Here is a 20,044-nt window from a genome sequence, read left to right on the forward strand (position 1 = left end):
CAAGGACAAAACCCCTGAGAATTCTACTCAGAGACCCAAGATTGTCCTAAAAGACGTTGGATCTTCTTCCGAACCTACCTCTGAATGTCATGTTACAACCCGTCAAGGTAAAATCACTTTGCAAGGTGCTCCAGCCAAGAACACCACTTCCTCATCAACCAAACCTGCATACGACCTTGTAGAACAATTAGGGAAGACACCCGCGCTCATCTCCATTCTTGAGCTCCTGCGCATATGCCCCGCACATAAAGCCATTCTTGACAAAATCTTGAGAGATACTACTGTTCCTATTGATCTGAACGTGGACCAGTTTCAAGCCATGGTGGGATACCTTTCCATTCCACACTCCCTTACATTCACAGAAGCCGATGACGCATCCGTAAGTCAGCCACATAATGCACCATTACACATTGAAGCCTTCATACACAAACATCGAATAAAAAGAGTCCTGATAGATGGAGGGGCAGGTCTAAACATTTGCACATTAAGCACTATTACACAATTGGGATATTCTGATAAAGCTATGAATTCTACAAATCAAATCACCATTAAGGCTTATGATGATGAAGAGCGTTCATCCAAGGGCACGGTCACCTTACCTCTCAGAGTTGGGCCAATTACAAAGGATGTGGTTTGTCAAGTCCTGGATTTAAATCTCACTTATAACATATTGTTAGGACATCCTTGGATTCATGAAATGAGGGCAGTCCCATCCACATATCACCAATGCATTAAGTTTCCTCATAATGGAGTCAAAGTAACAGTTAACGGTGATCCTAATCCATTCATATACTGCAATAACCTGAAATCAAAGACAGAGACCATCATTCCCAGTAATCGTGAGGCCGTTCCTTCATCGACATACATTGATCTTGAGTCATTAAAACCTTCGACATCAAAACAAGGTGAGCTTAAAGGCAAGTTTCAGGACAAAGGCATGGGGGAATATACTTTCAATCAGACCATGTACTTACGACAAGTCATGAGTTCCCCAAAGGAATATGGAAGACCACATCCTAACAAGCAAATATCCATCATGATGCTCAAATGGGACCCTACCACCTTTCAAAGATGGGGTGAACTAGAAGAGGAAGATTTATATAAAATGCTTTTCAGGGACAATGAAGAGGAAACACAAGATCATATCAACCTACCTTGTGAGAAATATGGCAAAGGCTTCAAAATGCTACAAAAATTTGGGTATGATGGAAAAATCCCTCTGGGGTTACGCAAGGAAGGCATCATAGAACCTTTACAACCTGAATTGACCTTCAAAAAGGAACGCTCGAAAGGACTTGGTTTCTTAACTTCCAAGATCCACACCAAAAGGACAAAAGAAGCCTTACAAATCAAAGCTGCCAAAATGCAACAAGAGGATCGCTACTCCACAGATTCTAACGAATGGGAATGGGGTTCAGACAAGTCTTCCAGTGACTACGAGCTCACCAGGATATTCAGAGAGCCAGATGAACCCACAGAGGAAGAGGAATTTTATAACAAGTTCAGAGTTGGTCAAGACACAACCCAGGAGGATTCTACACAGTCCTTGTCTCAAGGTTCTAGTTTGAAATCACATAGGATGAGAACACCTGTTCTGGAATGCGCTACTAGTAACGACAATTTGGATTCGCTCGTGATCGAGACTGATGAGGAGAGTGCCATCGATGACCTCGATAATTACCTTGACATACCTAAATATAATCACATCTTCACTCTTAGCTCCCCTAACTTCGAAGACATTAACGACCTTCCCCTTGTTCACCACCAACTCATTGACTGGGATCATGAAGGACCTGCACAGTTGGATACATTTCAAAACGATGAAGCTTTTATTGACTATCTAGGCATACGAGATGATCTTCCCCCTGGAGATCATAAAGCGAGATACACTATAGAACTCAATAGCGTGGCATATTTTGGTGAGGGTGTCAGACCTTCCAGTCGCAAAAATGTGAAAATAAGAACAAATCAAGGGTCTTATGACGAAAACCACACTGTGGCACTATCTGACCCCAAAAAAGTAAAAAGAAAGGACGTATCTGAGGGCGAAAACCTCTCTGAGGCACCCGAAGATGGAAGGCTCGACATTCTCCCAGCATCATATGAAGAAAAGTCATCCATGTTGGTCGAGGAGACTATCAAAACAAACATTGGTACAGAAGAGGTTCCACACAACATATTCCTAGCTCAATCATTGACAGAGTCCGAAAGGTCAAAATTCATAAGTTTCTTCAAAGAATGACAAATTAATTTTGCCTGGTCATACGCTGATATGCCTGGATTGGATCCGGATTTGGTAATGCATCATCTGGTAGTTAAACCGGGGGCAAAACCAGTAAAACAGAAATTAAGAAAAATGCATCCACAAGTGGCACTACTAGTCAAAGCAGAACTTGAGAAATTACTCGATGTCGGATTCATACACCCAATTGATTATCCTGAATGGATCTCCAACTTGGTACCTGTCAGTAAACCAGATCGCAACATCAGAATTTGCACAGATTTCAGAGACATCAACAAAGCTTGTCCAAAGGATGACTTCCCATTACCAAACATTGACTTGATTGTTGATCTCACAGCAGGTCATGAAATGCTATCATTGATGGATGGATTCTCTGGTTATAATCAAATAAGGATCGCGCCCGAGGATCAACACAAAACATCATTTACTTGTCCGTGGGGAACTTTCTGCTGGAATGTCATGCCTTTTGGGCTAAAGAATGCAGGTGCTACATATCAAAGAGCCATGACTACTATCTTTCATGATCTCATGCATGTAACTGTGGAAGATTATGTTGACGACCTTTTGGGCAAATCAATAGACAGAAATACACATTTGGACATACTTTCAGTCGTCTTTGATCGGTTGGAAAAATACAAAGTAAGATTAAACCCCAAGAAATGTGTCTTTGGAGTAACCTCCGGGAAACTCCTAGGATTCATTGTATCCAAAAGGGGAATTGAAGCGGATCCAGCAAAAGTCAAAGCTATCCTGGAAATGCAACCACCAAGAAATATCAGTCAATTTCGATCCTTACAAGGTAGACTCCAGTCCATCCGAAGATTTATAGCACAACTGGCAGATAAGTGTAATCTTTTTCAGCACCTGCTACATAAAAACATCAAATTCAAATGGGATGACAACTGTCAACAGGCTTTCTAGACGCTCAAAGATTATCTTCTAAATCCGCCAGTTCTGATGCCACCAGTTCCAGATCAACCACTGTTATTATACATTTCAGCTACTCCAACAGCATTGGGGGCACTCTTAGCGCAACAAATTGCTGAAGGCAAGGAAAAAGCAGTATACTATATCAGTCGCACATTGGTGGGATACGAGCTAAACTACACACCAATTGAGTGCGCATGCCTCGCTGTGGTCTTTGCTTCACAGAAATTACGACATTACATACTTACTCATAAGACAAAGTTAGTTGCAAGGATAGATCCATTGAAATACCTTCTCAATAAGGCAACACTTCTGGGCGACTGGCCAAATGGGTAATGATACCGAGTGAATTCGACATCGAGTATGTAGACAGGAAAGCAATAAAAGGACAAGCCATTGCAGATCAATTAGCAGATGCTCCCATGATAGATGATGTTCCTCTAAGTTCAGAATTTCCAGATGAATCCATTTTGACAATGTCACATGCAAAGCCATGGCAACTATACTTTGACGGCTCATATACACAGCATGGGGCAGGAGCTGGCATCCTCTTTATAACTCCTCAAGGGGATTCTATACCAAAATCATACCGCTTATCATTTCCTTGCACTAACAATATAGCGGAATATGAGGCATTAACAACAGGATTACGAATTGCAGTTCAATGGAAGATCCAGGAGCTTCGTGTTTTTGGGGACTCCCAACTCGTTATCCGTCAAGCAACTCGTGATTATCAAACAAAAGATGAAAAGTTAATGCCTTACAAACAAATGGTGGATGGTCTGAAACAACATTTCACAGAGATAGACTTTGAGCAGATACCAAGAGAGCAGAATCGCGCCGCAGATGCCATGGCTACAATTGCTTCACTGATCGATCTCCCTCCAAACGAGACCCGCTATGAGTTATTGGTGGATAACCTTTTGGTCCCTTCATATGAAATCATGCCTACTGAGATGATATGCGTTGTCGGTCCCGAATCCCAGTTATATGGTTCCATTTTCACATACCTACGAGACAATACTTTACCTCCTGATCTATCAAATAACCAACGTCGCACTTTCATTCGCCAATCCTCTCGATATGTCATTTTAGCTGATATCCTATACCGACGAGGTCTAGATGGCACTCTTTTTAGATGTTTAGAAAGCGACGAAGCTTTGATTGCGTTACGGGAAGTGCATGAAGGGATATGTGGTCCACATGCTAGTGGTCCTACCTTGGCCAAGAAACTCATCAGGACTGGATATTACTGGCCCAATATGGAGAAAGACTCATATCAGTTTGTCAAGAAATGTAAGCAATGTCAAATTCATGGAGATCTCATACATGCGCCAGCACAAGAACTTCAACCACTTGCGTCTCCTTGGCCCTTTTGTCAGTGGGGACTCGATCTCATAGGCAAGATTCACCCTCCATCTTCCAATGGTCATAAATTCATTATCACTGCCACAGAGTATTTTACAAAATGGATTGAAGCCGTGCCTCTCACACAAGTTACTGGAAAACAAATTGCTACATTCATCCTTAACTATATCATTTGCCGATATGGTATTCCTGTTTCCATTATCACTGATAACGGGCGTCCCTTCAAAAATCAGGATGTTTGCGAACTCTGTGACCGCTTCCATAGCTCCCATCGTTTCTCCACACCATACTACCCTCAAGGTAATGGCCAAGCTGAGGCGTCTAACAAAACAATCCTTAAAATCCTAAAGAAGACAGTCAACGATGCTGGTTGTAATTGGCATATTCAACTTAATCCTGCACTTTGGGCCTACCGCACAAGTGTCCGTACACCTACAGGAGCTACACCCTATTCACTAGTCTATGGTTCTGGAGCCATCTTGCCTATTGAGGTCGAGCTACCCTCTTTACGGTTCTCTTTGCAAAACATCATCAGTGATGAAGACTACAAGGTCTCTCGCTTACAAGAGCTAGAACTATTGGATGAACAAAGACAAACTTCTTTTAATCATCTCAAGGCTTACCAACAACGAATGAGTCGTAGCTACAATCACAAGGTCAAGCCTCGCACATTTGAGGTAGGTGACTTAGTTCTCAGAGAAAATCCTAAAAATCAACAAGACAGAGAGAAGAAGGGCAAGTTCGAACCAAACTAGCTTGGTCCTTACATTATTACAGCAGCATATGGATCTGGTGCATATCAGCTCTCAACTATAGAAGGTGAACCTTTGGAGGATCCTATCAACAGCATGCACTTTCGCAGGTTCTACACATAGCTCTTCAGAGTATCCTAATTCAAAAATACAAAAAAATTTATAAAACAAAAAAATCGTTACTTGGTGAAAATCTGTCAATCAGGGGAATGGATGCTCTGCCCAATATACTATATACTCAGCATCCATCCCGACGTCCTCGATCTCAGGCCACATGTCCCAAGGTAGAGGTATCATCTCCACCAGCTGAGTCACTGCCAGATCATACGACAGCAACGGCCCAAACTGTGCCTGATCTCTGACTGTGCGGGCATACATGCCTGATCCTTGGGGCATCCTCTGAATCCGGCCAAACTGTCGGCCAATCCTGTCTACCAGCTGCCTCTCTAGCACATAGGGTGTCCGCCCAATCAGGTACCTGCTCCGGAAGGTGTACGGTAGCTCGATTGCGTCATCCTCCCACTGCTTGCAGCCCAGATATGGTCTCCATATGACCTCATCAATGTCATCAATCACTCGCCGCCAGTACTCTAGCCTGCCAATCCGCGGCTGTGATGTGATCATGTCATACAAATGCACAAAGCTGCGTCCATGACCTCTGCCCCTGAAGTGTATCGGTCAGGTAACCAGCAGATGCTTGTAGGCCCATACCTGCAACAGTGTCACTCCACAGCCCAATCCCACTGATCCATGATAAACAAACTGATGAAGCTCGTAATACAAGTGTGCCAACACACATGGTCCCCAGGCATATCTGGTGTGTTGTGTCACCAGTGTCTCCAGTGCTCCCCCCAGCCCATAGCCAACCCCCGTGTCGCCCTATCGGGACATAGGAACCCACTGATAGCTGCTCCGATCACTGCCGGCAATGCTAACTCTGTGTCTGTCATGGTGTCCCATGCCACGTGTCCCACCCTCATCTCCAGTCTTGGATCCTGGAACACTCGTCTAAGGGAATCCCTGTCTCCGTCTCGATTGTACGGAATCAGCTCCCCATCAATCGGTATCCACATAATCCTGTATACATCCTCCAGGGTGACTGTCATCTCACCCATCGGCAGATGAAACGTGCACGTCTCAGAGTGCCATCTCTCAGCCAGCGTAGTCAGCAAACCCATGTTTGCCTGAAACTTAGGCACATACAACACATGTCTCAAACCCATCTCCTCGATGGCAGCTCTGTCCTCGAGCGACAACTTAGGTCGCAACCTCTGCGTCGACGGGAATCTCTCCCGTGACTCTAGCATCGGCAAATACTCCTGCAGTCAAACAACTCAATCATGTCAGTTATAGTGGCATTCACTGCTTATCACAAAATGCTACTCGCTATCTAAATGCATATGGCTATCTACCCTAGTGACACTCACTGTTCATCACAAAGTGTTGCTATTTATCCTAGTGGTACTCCCTGTTCATCACAAAGTACTACGTGTGTGACACTTCCTGTTCATCACAAAGTGTTACTCACATTTGCACTCCCTGTTCATCACAAAGTGCTGCTCATATTCTAGTACTCCCTGTTCATCACAAAGTACTCTATCTTGGTACTCACTGTTCATCACAAAGTGCCTTGATCTATCCTAGTCTTCCTAGAGGACCTGCTTGAGTGTATCCTCTCAGCAGCTTATCCAATCGACAGTATATGTTCATCACAGAACTGCCGATTTGACCTAGAAGATGCAAATTCATACTTTTCAAACGCAAACGCGCTTACATGACATAAACGCGCTCAAAGACTGCATAGACGCGCCTGAAAAATACAGACACGCCTTCTTGACACAGACGTGCCTATGCTCTGCACAGACGCACCTGGACGTTTTTTTGACACTTTTTGGACCCTAGTCTAAGCGCATTTATTACCCTATTCGACATGCATTAATGAAAAAATTAAATGCGTCAAAGTACGAGGAGGTTTGGTGGTACTTACCGGCTCTCCTGCCTCTGCTGGCCTCTGAAATCGGCGAACGCGGTCGAATCTGTGAGTGAAAGCCATCGCTGCTGACTGCTCCTGCTCTATTTTTGCTCTGCAATATGCTCTTGTGAATGTGTGGATGACAATGAGGATGTATTTTCCCCCGTGGTCTATCTTATAGACTACCCCTAGCCTTTATTTCCCGAGTCAGTCTCCATTATCCCGTGACTTTGTCACTTTATCCGGTCAATCCATTCTAGCCTTTCTTTCTTATCGAGAGATTGTCTGCAATCTTTTCAGACATTTTCATCCAATCTCTCGAGGGGGCATATCATTCCCATTCTGGGGCAACTCTGTATCAGTTCATCTTATCTTCTTTGATACAACGCGACAAGCCGCATTGTCTCAAAGAGGGGCAAAATGTAGACACCTAAAATTGTCATGTCTAATTAAATAAATATTTTATTTATTTAATTATCTAAGCTTAATTCTTCTATTAATTAAATAAATCTTTATTTATTTAATTAATTCATTTATCCTCTTCTAGCCTTATTTCTCATTTAAATAAATACATTTATTTATTTAAATTATCCTTTTCCTAAATTAAATAAATATCTTATTTATTTAATTGATCCCACTTCTTCTATTAATTAAATAAATCTTTATTTATTTAATTAATTCATTAGCCTTTTCTACCTATGACACATGTCATTCATCTCTTAATTCATACACTACCTACCCCTCTCATTATTTTATTATTTCTTTTACCTACCCTCTAATCATAGCCGACCTCCTTTTACACCTCTCAATCTTATCCCTCCATTTCATATAGTGTCTTCTATATAAGGAGATGCTTCCTTCATTATCAAACCCTAATGCCTTAATGAATCAATTTATGCAATTGACTACACTACGATCCTACTTGCAACCACATTCCGTTCTTTGTTGAGCTCTTGTGCACATAAAATCTAAGAGCAAATATATCAAGCAAGATCAATGGAGATAGGAAGAATGGAGATCAAAACCCTATTGGACATGTGATGGTATAATCTTTGTGATTTCATGTGATTTACATTGTCTTAGGTAATCTTCATATGTTATGGTGGATCTTTGTTGATTGTTAGGCTAGGGTTTTGTGGTTGAATTCATTTAGCCTTTCAATATTGTTATTATTGTTATCCATTTTCACCATATACACAAAGCAATTGAAAGAAAAATGCAAACACAAACCTTCCCCAAAACCTCGACTAGACTACACATGCACCGACAAGTGCTCTCAGGGCACACCTAAGTGAGCACACACCCCAGTGGAGGAGTTGATAGCCACAAACAGGCACCAGGAATTGCCTAACGTAGAGGGGATGAATATAGATTTGAGACAATTTATCATTTTGTATCTTTCTTTTACTATCCTAGGGTTTGGACTCTTTACTCGGGTTTTTGTTTTACATCTTTTGGGTGTGCTAGGTTTTTGGGTTTTTCTTGTAATGCACTTCGAGTAATTGCGAAGTGCTAGAGATTTGCGTTGGATTGACATCCTTGGTAAGGTGGAACATGGACACTAATTGTAAATAGGTTTTTGCCAGTGAATCAACATCATTATTTGTATATTATAGCTAACCTTCTCTTTTTTATGATATATATTGCATTTTGAATTTTGATTATGTTTGTTTTGGTGATTGGTTTGAATTCCTGTTATTTTTAAAACCTGGATAGATTTTTGTCTACATAGCTGAAATAAGTCCCAAGAACTTTAGAGGAGCATTCACAAATGTATGACAGTCAAGTTGAAGCACACAAATAGTTCAAATGCAATAGTGAAAATTAGAATAATGACCGATTACATCCTATGGAAGCTTTGGAACAAGGCATATACATCTATCAAAGCATAATGGTGGGGGTATTTTTGTCAAACATTATAGTTGGAAATGAGGTAGACATGTATGCAAAATGTGAATCATGTACAAAGTACCTGAACTGTTTGACTGTATGCATCAAAGATATGTCATCTCATGGAATGTAATGATTGGAGGATATGCACAAAATTGATTTTGCAACACTATTATCCAATCTATTCTATAGTCCATTCTGAAAATTTGATGACAGTTTTCTTAGACATTTATCATTTCCTTGCAAGCCCCTGCAAATGGCATTTTAATTGAAGGTTCTATCATTGCAGACTGCTTTCGACTATGCCTATGGACTTGGAGGTGTTGACTATAGAGAAGTTCTCAAGGGAGGTCAATGCCACGATCCAAACACAGTTGCGGCTCATGCTTCCTATGCTTTCAATAATTATTATCAAAAGAATAACATGGCACCCAAAACCTTTGAATTTGGGGGCAATGCAATCATCACTCAGACCAATCCCAGTAAGTAACAAGTCTTCTGTCTGATTTCATTTTCCACATGCGCTCCATCTATCTCTGTAGAAAGTAGAAATTATCAATATTCAGACCAATCCCAGTAAGTAACAAGTCTTCCGACTGCTTTCATTTTCCACATGCGCTCCATGTATCTCTGTAGAAAGTAGAAATTATCAGTATTCTTGTATGTAAATTTTTGTTGGGAGGCCAAACAAAGTATGGGCATTACAAAAAGGTATTAAAGTAGAGAGAATGGCCCTCCAGGGGACTAGAAAAGTATAAGTATGAATCAGGGTTGTATGTATGTAGCTCAATTCATATCTACAGTGGTTGTAACTGGCTAAATTTGACACATTTGTTATATTTTGCAATCAGTGTAAGGACATTGATAAAAAACAAAAATATGTGTGTTGTATATGAGCCCAAGAAGGTCATAATCTTGCTGCTATCAAAGACAAACCCTAGGTGATTCAATACAACTTTCTTATTTGTAAATTGCGGAGCAATTCTCAGACAATTTCAAGCTCAAATATTATGATTGATTCTTATTGGTCTCATGTTTGATTTTGATGACATTTTTGTAAGAAATATAAATCTCGGAAGGAATACCATCCAAGTTTGGTTCAACTTTCTTGCCACTATGTTCCTGATTTTTTGTGGTAGTGAAACATGATTAAGGAAATGAGATTTCTGCATTCCTACAAATCGTTTTGAGTTGGAGGGTTTCTGAAGAACGTATCTCATTTTATTTGTTAGTTGGGTAGATTTTTGTATGGGTTAACAAAAAATTGGGTGTTGTTTTAAAGTTTTGATAGTGCTGACACAATTTTTACAACTATAGAGTAAGTTTTCTGATATGAGCTATTGTCATTTTATCTGGGTTTGCATTTTGTCCTTTGCTTTAAAGGTCTAAGAATATGTCTAGAATTGTCAGCAGGTGTGAACTTCATTTTGAATATTTATTAGCTTATTTTCCATATGCATTTTATTATCATTTATGTTATTTCTTTGTTTATATGACGGGGAATGTGAGTTGGTGTAGAAACAAGTTTTGGGATTTTGTAGTATCATATTTAACCATGCTATTTCCAGTGTAAATCATCTTAAGAAGAATCCATGCAAATTTTGTCGTGTTATTTTCCTATAGTACATTATTCTTCAAAGTTAACTACATTATACTATTTTCAATTTTTGTCGAAGGGGTTGTGCTGAATTGGTTACATCATTGTTTTCTTATGGGGCAACTCTTGGACTTCTTTAATTGACTTGTAGTGAATATACATCATGTTGCTATAGGAGCTAATTATTGATCTCATTTGTACAAAATTGTTTGTAATGAGTAATATTTGTTAACATTATTTCTAATTATCTACAATATTTTTTCTTAAGGAAAATGAAGACAGGCATAAGACACATGAACCGTTCACTGAAAGCTTGCAAGAAAGTTAGATGAAAACACAAATATAATTAATCCACCTAAATGAATTATTTTTAGCTATAGAAGTGGTTAAGTTTAAGTCAAATATGCCTTTCTTTCCATCTGATCTTCACACACACTATATATCTCAAAATATTTGGAGAATGTTGAGAAAATTTTGCAGAACATGTGTAACCTTTGCATTCCTTGAGACCATGTTTCCTTTAGAGAATTTGTCACCCTTCAAAGTTTCATGTCTACATGCTTTCACTTTGACTCCTATCCACCTCTCATACTTATATTCTCATCTTAGTAGGTGCCCAAACGCTTATGTATCCTCCATCTTCTCCTATACCACATAGCCTCTAGTTCGCCCATACACTTTTCCTCCTTACTTTGGCCAATTCTGAAAAATAAATTGAATGAATGATTCAATAATCAGATGATTACATTGAACGATATACACACGTATATATAGAGGTTACAAGACGATGTTCTATAATTAGAGCATAACGTTAAAGTAAAAGATTAAAGAGCTAAAAGCTAAATTAAGCTTAAAAGCTAATTAACTAGAAAGAAAAAACTAAATGCTAAATAAAGCTTAAAAGGTAATTAACTAGAAAGAAAAAGCTAAATGCTAAATAAAGCTTAAAAGCTAATTAACTAAAAAGCTAAATGACCATTAAACAAGGAACTAAATATAGGTGACTAAAATATAATTAAATATTCTAATACCCTCCCTTAACGGTCATGCTATCTATCACACCAAGCTGCCCTCTAAATTTGAGAAACTTCACCGGGCTGAAGGGCTTGGTGAGGATATCTGCAGTTTGATCTTCTGTAGGAATGTACTGCAGTATCACTGATCCATCTTCAACATGCTGGCGGATGAAATGACAATGAAGCTCCACATGCTTTGTCCGCTCATGGAAGACTGGATTTTTGGCTAATTTTAGAACCCCTTGATTATCACAAAACAAGGGAGTAGGTCCTGGTTGAGACATTTGGATGTCTGCAAGCATCCTACGTAGCCAAATTGCCTCACATGCTACCTTAACAGTTCCCCGATACTCTGCTTCGGTCGAGGAAAGAGCTATTGCTTGTTGCTTCTTGTTGGTCCATGTGACTGCACCTATACCCAAGCTAAAAACATATCCAGAAGTTGACTTTCTGTCATCAACACAACTTGCCCAATCTGAGTATGTGAAATCGACTAGCCTAGGATCTTTGCTTCTGTTGTATAGAATGCCAAAATCAGGAGTGCCCTTCACATATCTAAGCACATGCTTCACTGCAACCCAATGTTCAACTTTTGGGGCTGACATGAAGCGAGAAATATAGCTCACAACATAACTGATGTCAGGTCTAGTGGCAGTGAGATAGATGAGGTTGCCCACTAGTTGCCTGAATGAAGACTCATTCACTACAGGTGAATCTGATTTGGCTAATAATTTGAGCCCTATCTCCATAGGTGTAGATGCAAGTTTACAATCTTGCATTCAAAACTTATCTAGTAGGCTCTTGGCATACTTTGACTGAGAAATGAATATGTGGCTATCAGACTGCCAAACTTCTACACCAAGACAATAATGGAGAAGTCCCAAATCTGTCATATCAAAATGTTGACACAAATTTTGTTTGACCTGCATGATCAGATGTGCTACATTGCCAGTAATGATGAGATCATCAACATATACTACTAGAAATAGAATATCATCACTAGTATGTTTGACATACAAATTGGGATCTGAAGGACTCCTCTGAAAGCCTTGATCAATAAAGTACTTATCAATTTTAATGTACCATGCACGAGGATCCTATTTGAGGCCATAGAGTGCTTTGACCAGTCTACATACCTGGTGTTCCTTACCGGCAACCTTGAAACTTGGAGGCTGCGTCATGTAGACTTCTCCTTGCAAATCACCATTGAGAAATGCACTCTTGACGTCCATTTGATCGACTTTCCATCCAAATTGAGCTGAGAGAGCGAGGACAAGCCTAATGTTACTCATCTTGGCTATGGGAGCAAATGTCTCCTCATAGTTGATGCCCTCCTTATGTGAAAACCCTTTTGCCACCAACCGAGCCTTGTACTTGTAGTCACATAAATCTGTCCACTTAATTAAATGAATACTTAGTATTTATTTGATTATTTAACCATCAATTAATAATTAATTAAATTAATATTTAATTAATTCATCTTAACCCTCTTCTCCTATTAATTAAATAAATTATTCAATTTATTTGATTTAATTCACTTAACCAAATCCAGACCATTAATTAAATAAATAAATCATATTTATTTAATTAAATCTTCTCTCACATTTAAATAAATTAATATTTATTTAAATTCCCCCAAAATCCCACCTCTCACATTTAAATAAATTAACATTTATTTAAATCACCTTTATCCTCCACCCACTTGCATTTTCCTACAAATGCAAGTTGCACAATTATTTTAAATAAATAATTTATTTAAATCACCTTTATCCTCCACCCACTTGCATTTTCCTACAAAAGCAAGTTGCACAACTATTTTAAATAAATTATTTATTTAAAATCCTATTTATCCTCACCCACTTGAAACCTTTAATGGTTTCCCTTAAAGTCTTCAAACTTGATGGCTTCAAAGTCTTTTATAGTCTTCTTAAGCCTTTAATGGTTTTCCTTAAAGTCTTCAAACTTGATGGCTTTAAAGTCTTCAAACTTAATGGCTTCCCTTAAAGTCTTCTTAAGACTTTAGTGGTTTTCCTTAAAGTCTTCAAGCCTTTAATGGTTCCCTCAAAGTCTTCAAGCATTTTAATGCTTTATCTTCCTTTTTCTCATTTAAATAAATTAATATTTATTTGAATATTTATCCAAATGCAAATTACACCATTTAATTGAAATAAATGATTTTATTTTAATTGAAAATACCAAAATTTCTCCCACTTGCATTTTCCTACAAAATCCACTTGCATGCCTAAACCCCTTCTAGATTCTTCTAAACCTTTCCTAATTAACCTAATCCATCCCCTAAATATTGTCACATTCCTAAGCAAATTGGAGTCACTTCTCAAAGACTCCAAAGTCTTTGAAAAACAATTAATGCTTTGTGTGCTCAACAAATTAACCTCTAAAGTCTTCCAAACCACTTATGGCTCTTACATGACCATTAATGGTTAATTCCACTTGCACCCATGGTTAAGGACTTTGACCCCTAACTTAACCCTCATGTAACCCATGTGTCTCTTCAAAGCATTTATTTCTTTGACTAGGGTAACCATCATGTCCCCTCAAGCATTTAATGCTCCTTATCTCTCCTCTCAAGCCTCCTCATGGTGACACTTGTCAACATGGGATTGGGTTGAAAGTCTCACATGGATTGAATATCTTTCAATCCTAACCCTTGTTAAGATTACTCAATCTTAACCCTTCATTTCCCCATTTCTTCTATAAATAGAACCCTTCTCCTCAAGCAAAGGAAAAAGCATTAGAGTATTGTTGTTATACTGGCATTAGCATAGAGCTTTTTCATAGCATCACTATCTACACTTGCATAGCATTTGTTTATCATATTCAACCATCTTGAATCTCCATATGGCATCCATGGATAGTGCTAAAAGCTGAGAGCTACACTCATTTGGGACTTGGAGAGGAGAGGAACAAGGGAGGAGCAACTATGAGCATCTTGATTAGCTATTTTATTCTATGTTTATATGCTTTCTATTTCATGCTTAATATCTCTCTTGATATGCCTGTTTAGGATAATCTTTTGTTGCTAACACTAACGTTTGTTTCTTGTGCTCTTGTGTGTGTTGCCATCAAACAGATTTTCTAATCCTTTTTGTAGAGCATCAGTACTTATCAGGGCTCCCATCAGCTTTATACTTGACTTTAAACACCCATTTGCAGCCAATGGGCTTCTTTCCTAGAGGAAGATCGGACAATACCCATTTTGTTTTTCAGAAGACTATGTTGCTCCGCTGCCATAGCCTTTTCCCATTCAGGTATACCTTTAGCCTCTGTATATGTTTGAGGCTCATAAATACTGTGAAGGTTGGCCATAAGAACAAAATTAATTGTGTGTTGCTTTCTCTTACCTCTAACTGATCTACCCTTAATGAGCTTATCATCATGAAGATCACCAATGGTCTTGGCCCACCACTTAGGTCGGAGATTAGAAGTACCAACATCTGCTGAAGGATGAAGAGTGCCTAGAATATCTGGAGCAAGATCCTCTGGATGTGGATCGAGAAGATCCTGAGGAAAGTCAGGGGGTGCAATGTCATGCCTGGGAGACCCCACAACTTCAGAGTCAACTAAATCCCTCCCATCAGGTGGAGCTAAGGGAAGACAAACACCCATACTTACAGTCTTTGGAGGGTGATCCTCAGTGCTCAAATAAGGAGAGGAAGGCTGAAAAGGCCCTCTTTCTTCATCAAATACTACATCTCGACTGAATATGAGGTGATTAGTGTCTATATCAACCAGTCGATATGCCTTGTGGTTGTCACTGTAGCCGATGAACATCAGTTTCTGACTCTTTGGATCCAGTTTGGTGCGCGTGGCATTTGGAATCCAAACATAAGCTGTAGAGCCAAAAACTTTCAAATGACTGATTTTGGGCTTCCTGCCAGACCAAGCTTCCTCTGGAGTCATCTTCTTAACGACCTTTGTGGGAGACCGGTTCAGAAGGTAGACTGCAGTGAAGACCACTTCCGCCCAAAAGTGTTTTGGAACATTTCTATGCTCCAACATAGACTGAGCCATCTTAGTGACTATATGGTTCCTATGCTCAACAACATTGTTCTGCTGTGGGGTGTAAGGTGTTGTAAGATGATGCTTAATGTCATGTGATGCACAAATGGTGAACTCTGTAGAACAAAATTCCCTTCCATTGTCAGACCGAAGAGTGACTATTTGACAGCTAGACTCTTTTTCCACTAAGGCCTTAAACGTTTGAAACATGGTGAACACCTCTGATTTCTGCTTCAGAAAATAAACCCACATGCGTCTACTGAAATCATCAACAAATAATAGAAAATACCTGCATCTAGTGATTGATGGAGTGTTCATGGGACCACAGATGTCTGCATGAACGAGTTGCAAGACCTTGGATGCTCTCCAAGTGTCTCCATTTGAAAACAGAGTCCTATGCTTCTTTCCAGCTTGACACGCTCCACAAACTCCATGAATTTGAGTTTGAATTTCAGGTAATCCTACGACTAGATCCTCTCGAACCAACTGAGAGAGATAGTGGACATTGAGATACCCATATCACTGATGCCAAAGAGTGTTGATGGAAGTACTCCTATTTGCCATGGCGCGCTCTTGAGAACCAGTAGAATCAACAAGTCTATAAAGACCATGATCCTCAATACCAACTGCAACTGTAGTGTGAGTCTCCCTGTCAACAATGCTGCACTTGTGCAACCTGAAGACGACATCCAACTATGGTGAATGCTGCATAATCTGACTGACTGACAATAGAGTGAGCTTCATACTAGGTACAAAGTATACATTGAGGAATATTAAATCCCTCCCACCAGATGAAATCTGAACATTGCCCTTGCCAACAACAATATACTCTTCGCCTCCACCAAAGATCACTGAATTAGTGAAAGGCATGTACTCTATAAACCAATCCCGATGATGTGTGAAATGTCGAGAGGCTCCAAAGTCAATGTACTAGGCTGATGATTGAGCATCATCAGAGGAGGTTTGGGCCATGAACGCATAGAAGGCAAGTTCCTTCTGATCAGGATGCGTGGCAAAATTGTCTTTCTGCTTGGACCCTCCCTATTTGGATTGCTGGGATGCTATCAATTTCTGGCAATCTTTCACCAAATGGCCATATATATGACAGTAGGAACACTGTAAGCTCTTCTTTTTGGAAGATTGCTGAGGTTGACCTTGACCTTGTCCTTTTTGCTAGAAGGACGAAGCTTTACCCTTGTACTTATGCGAAGCTGAGGCTGTGAAAGCCTGTTTAGTGGATGAACTAGCGCTCCTTCCAAATTGCTGCTTCCATCGATCTTGTTGTAGCAGCTTCTTCCAAAGATTAGGAAACTTCAAATCAACACTAGTAGAGGAGATATTGAGAGTATCAATGAAATGCTCGTAGGATCTGGGAAGGCTTTTCAGCGTGATCACTACCATATCCTCTTCCACCATGGTTCGGCCTATATCTTCTAACTGATCACGGATGTCCTTGATCTTTGTAAGATGTGCCTGGATAGATGACTTCTCATCCATCATGATAGAAAACAACATATTCTTCAAAAAGAAAGCTCGGCTCTTGTCGAACGTTTCATGAAGATCCTTCAAAAGATCCCAGATCTCTTTTGTTATTTTACCTGAAGGCACCTGTGGGAGTTGATCATCTGTGACAGAGAGTTTGATAAGTATGACAACCTCTCGATTCTTCACATCATGTTTGGCTTGATCATCACCTATTGTTGTAGGACGAGATTCCTTGCCCAAAACAAGCCGATCAAGGCAACGATACTCAAAGATGGTAAGCATACGTTGTTTCTAGGTGTTGTAGTTGTAGCCGTTGAACTTCTAACTGTGTTCCAACATGATGTTGGTTAATGATGCCATCATGGAAATCGAGGTTGATCAAGGTCAACTGAGTGAAAGCAAGAAACAGAAGAATCTGATTTTAAAAAAAATCAGAATAGAAGCAGTTGCTGAAAAAACTGAAACCCTATAGGAGAATTCTGGCATGAATTCCAAGGCACAAATTTCGAGGTTTGGAAGAAACCCAAAAATTAAAATTTTCTGCACACTTAAAACAATATAAATGGTGCCAAAAAAAACCAGCAAAAATCCCACATCCATAGAAATAGTAGAAATTGTGAATTGTTTTTAAATTCCAAGGCAAATTTGCTGGCACAAAATTCAAGGTGCAGAAAATGAGGCACCCAAAAAATATGAGACCAACCCAGAAAATCTCTTGAAAAACCCACCAAAAATATGAAAAACAGAATGCAGATCCGACGGCTCAAAAATCGAGGCATGGAAAACGATGCACCCAGAAAAATCTGACGATGACCCAATTGAGGTCTCAAAAAACCCACCAAGAATCCAGAATAAATATTCAACTTGAACTAAAGGGTCAAAACCCTAGTCAAAAATTGCAAAAACCCTAGGAAAATTTTCAACCTGCAAAACAAATCTGCCCAGGAAAAGAAATTTTTTTTTTGCTCATTTAAAAATAAAAATAAAAATTATAACATAACGTTAAAGTAAAAGATTAAAGAGCTAAAAACTAAATTAAGCTTAAAAGCTAATTAACTAAAAAGAAAAAGCTAAATGCTAAATAAAGCTTAAAAGCTAATTAACTAAAAAGCTAAATGACCATTAAACAAGGAACTAAATATAGGTGACTAAAATATAATTAAATATTCTAATAAATTCCACATCAATGCAATCAAAGTAGTTTTGATTCATACAACTGGTTAATTTAATTAGTTTTGTTCCATCAATTCTATGTGTTCTTGGTGTACACACTTATTTTTAACAATATCTTAAGTCTCCTAACATTACAACACCATGTTTCATCCCAGTCATAAACAATTCCCATTTCTTAGTCCCCCTTCTCGTTAACCTTTTTGTTTTTCCATTACATATAAATTTAAAAATCCATTTTTGTCCATTTTCAAAACAAAAAATTAAAAAGTCCATTTTATTATCCATTATTTTTTCCCAACTGTGTTATGGGCATATATATATATATATATATATATATATATATATTAAGTATATAAGACAAATTTTACAAAATTTTGATAATTTGATTAAAATATTTTTATATGATATTAAGAACAAATATTATAGTTTATAATTAATTACAAATTAAATTATATATAGTATAATTATATTTTATATTTTATATAATATTTCATTTAATATAACATATATTGTTACTATATATTTTACAATAACATATATTTAATAATTAAATTATATTTTATAGACTACACATTATATTTCATTATTGTATATTTTAGATAATGCAAATTACTAAATTTATTTTTAGAATAATATTATAAGTTTGATATTTTGATTGATTGAAAATAACTCCTTTTGAGTCCATTGGGTTTTGCATGACAATTTTTGACTTGAGCTTCATCAACAAGCAAGTTGAGTACATCAAAAATCTTAAATCACTTGTACCCACATAAGTTTGTATCATTGAACTAGTCAATTCTGTAGAGCATATTCATTTCCAGTATTTAGTGCATTCTCCACAACATATTCATTTCCAATTTCCAGTATTTTGGGTGACAACTGGATTTCCCTTGTGGATTATGTGTAATCTTAGTATTTAGTGCATTCTCCACAGCATATTCATTTCCAATTTCACATGGCTTCTTAGGTGTACTCTTGGGTGAGAGCTTGAACTAGTGCATTCTCCATAGCATATTCATTTCCAATTTCACATGGCTTCTTAGGTGTACTCCTGGGTGAGAGCCGAATTTCCCATGTGGATTATGTGGTAAGCTTAGTATTTGCAGTAAGCCTAATAAAAGAAAACCCACTAGGCTCTATCTTATTATTAATTACCTAAAGATTTTCTTATGGGCAGTAGTAGATCAAATTTCCAAAAGTTAAATTGGTTAAGACAAAATGGTAGATAAATATTTTCCTTGCACATACTGAAACAGTAATTTTTTTTAATGCAAGAAAACACCATTTTCTTTGAAATAAAAATTGACCTATTCTTTGCATTTTAGTTTTCAAAATAATGTCTTTTACTAGCACACTGAACTCTTATGTTTTGACTAGCACAGTCAAACAAGGCAAATGAAATTACACAACTTCTTACCAATGTACTAGTTTTGTACATAGCTAATTGACAAACAATGTTCAGGACAAATACATTCAATTCAAATTCCATTTAAATCAATTAACAATTCTTAACAAATATATGTCAACACATATACATATTTTCTTCTTCTGCTCTGTATTGCAATGTTGTGTTTGTTGTTAAGTAAAAGTTGTCAGATGTTT

The 20,044-nt window shown here is 38.3% G+C and overlaps 1 protein-coding gene across 1 annotated transcript in view; it reads left to right on the forward strand.

Moving 5' to 3' along the window:
• The window catches only part of LOC131858842 (glucan endo-1,3-beta-glucosidase 3-like), a 16,129-nt gene extending 6,488 nt beyond the window's left edge, over window positions 1-9,641 (forward strand). Inside the window, exon 2 of the mRNA XM_059212301.1 lies at window positions 9,441-9,641. Within this exon, the coding sequence (XP_059068284.1) occupies window positions 9,441-9,641 (201 nt within the window). The remainder of the gene's footprint in view (window positions 1-9,440) is intronic.
• The last annotated feature ends 10,403 nt before the right edge of the window (window positions 9,642-20,044 follow it).

This window comes from Cryptomeria japonica, chromosome 10 (assembly GCF_030272615.1).
Source record: "Cryptomeria japonica chromosome 10, Sugi_1.0, whole genome shotgun sequence".
Lineage (NCBI taxonomy): Eukaryota > Viridiplantae > Streptophyta > Pinopsida > Cupressales > Cupressaceae > Cryptomeria > Cryptomeria japonica.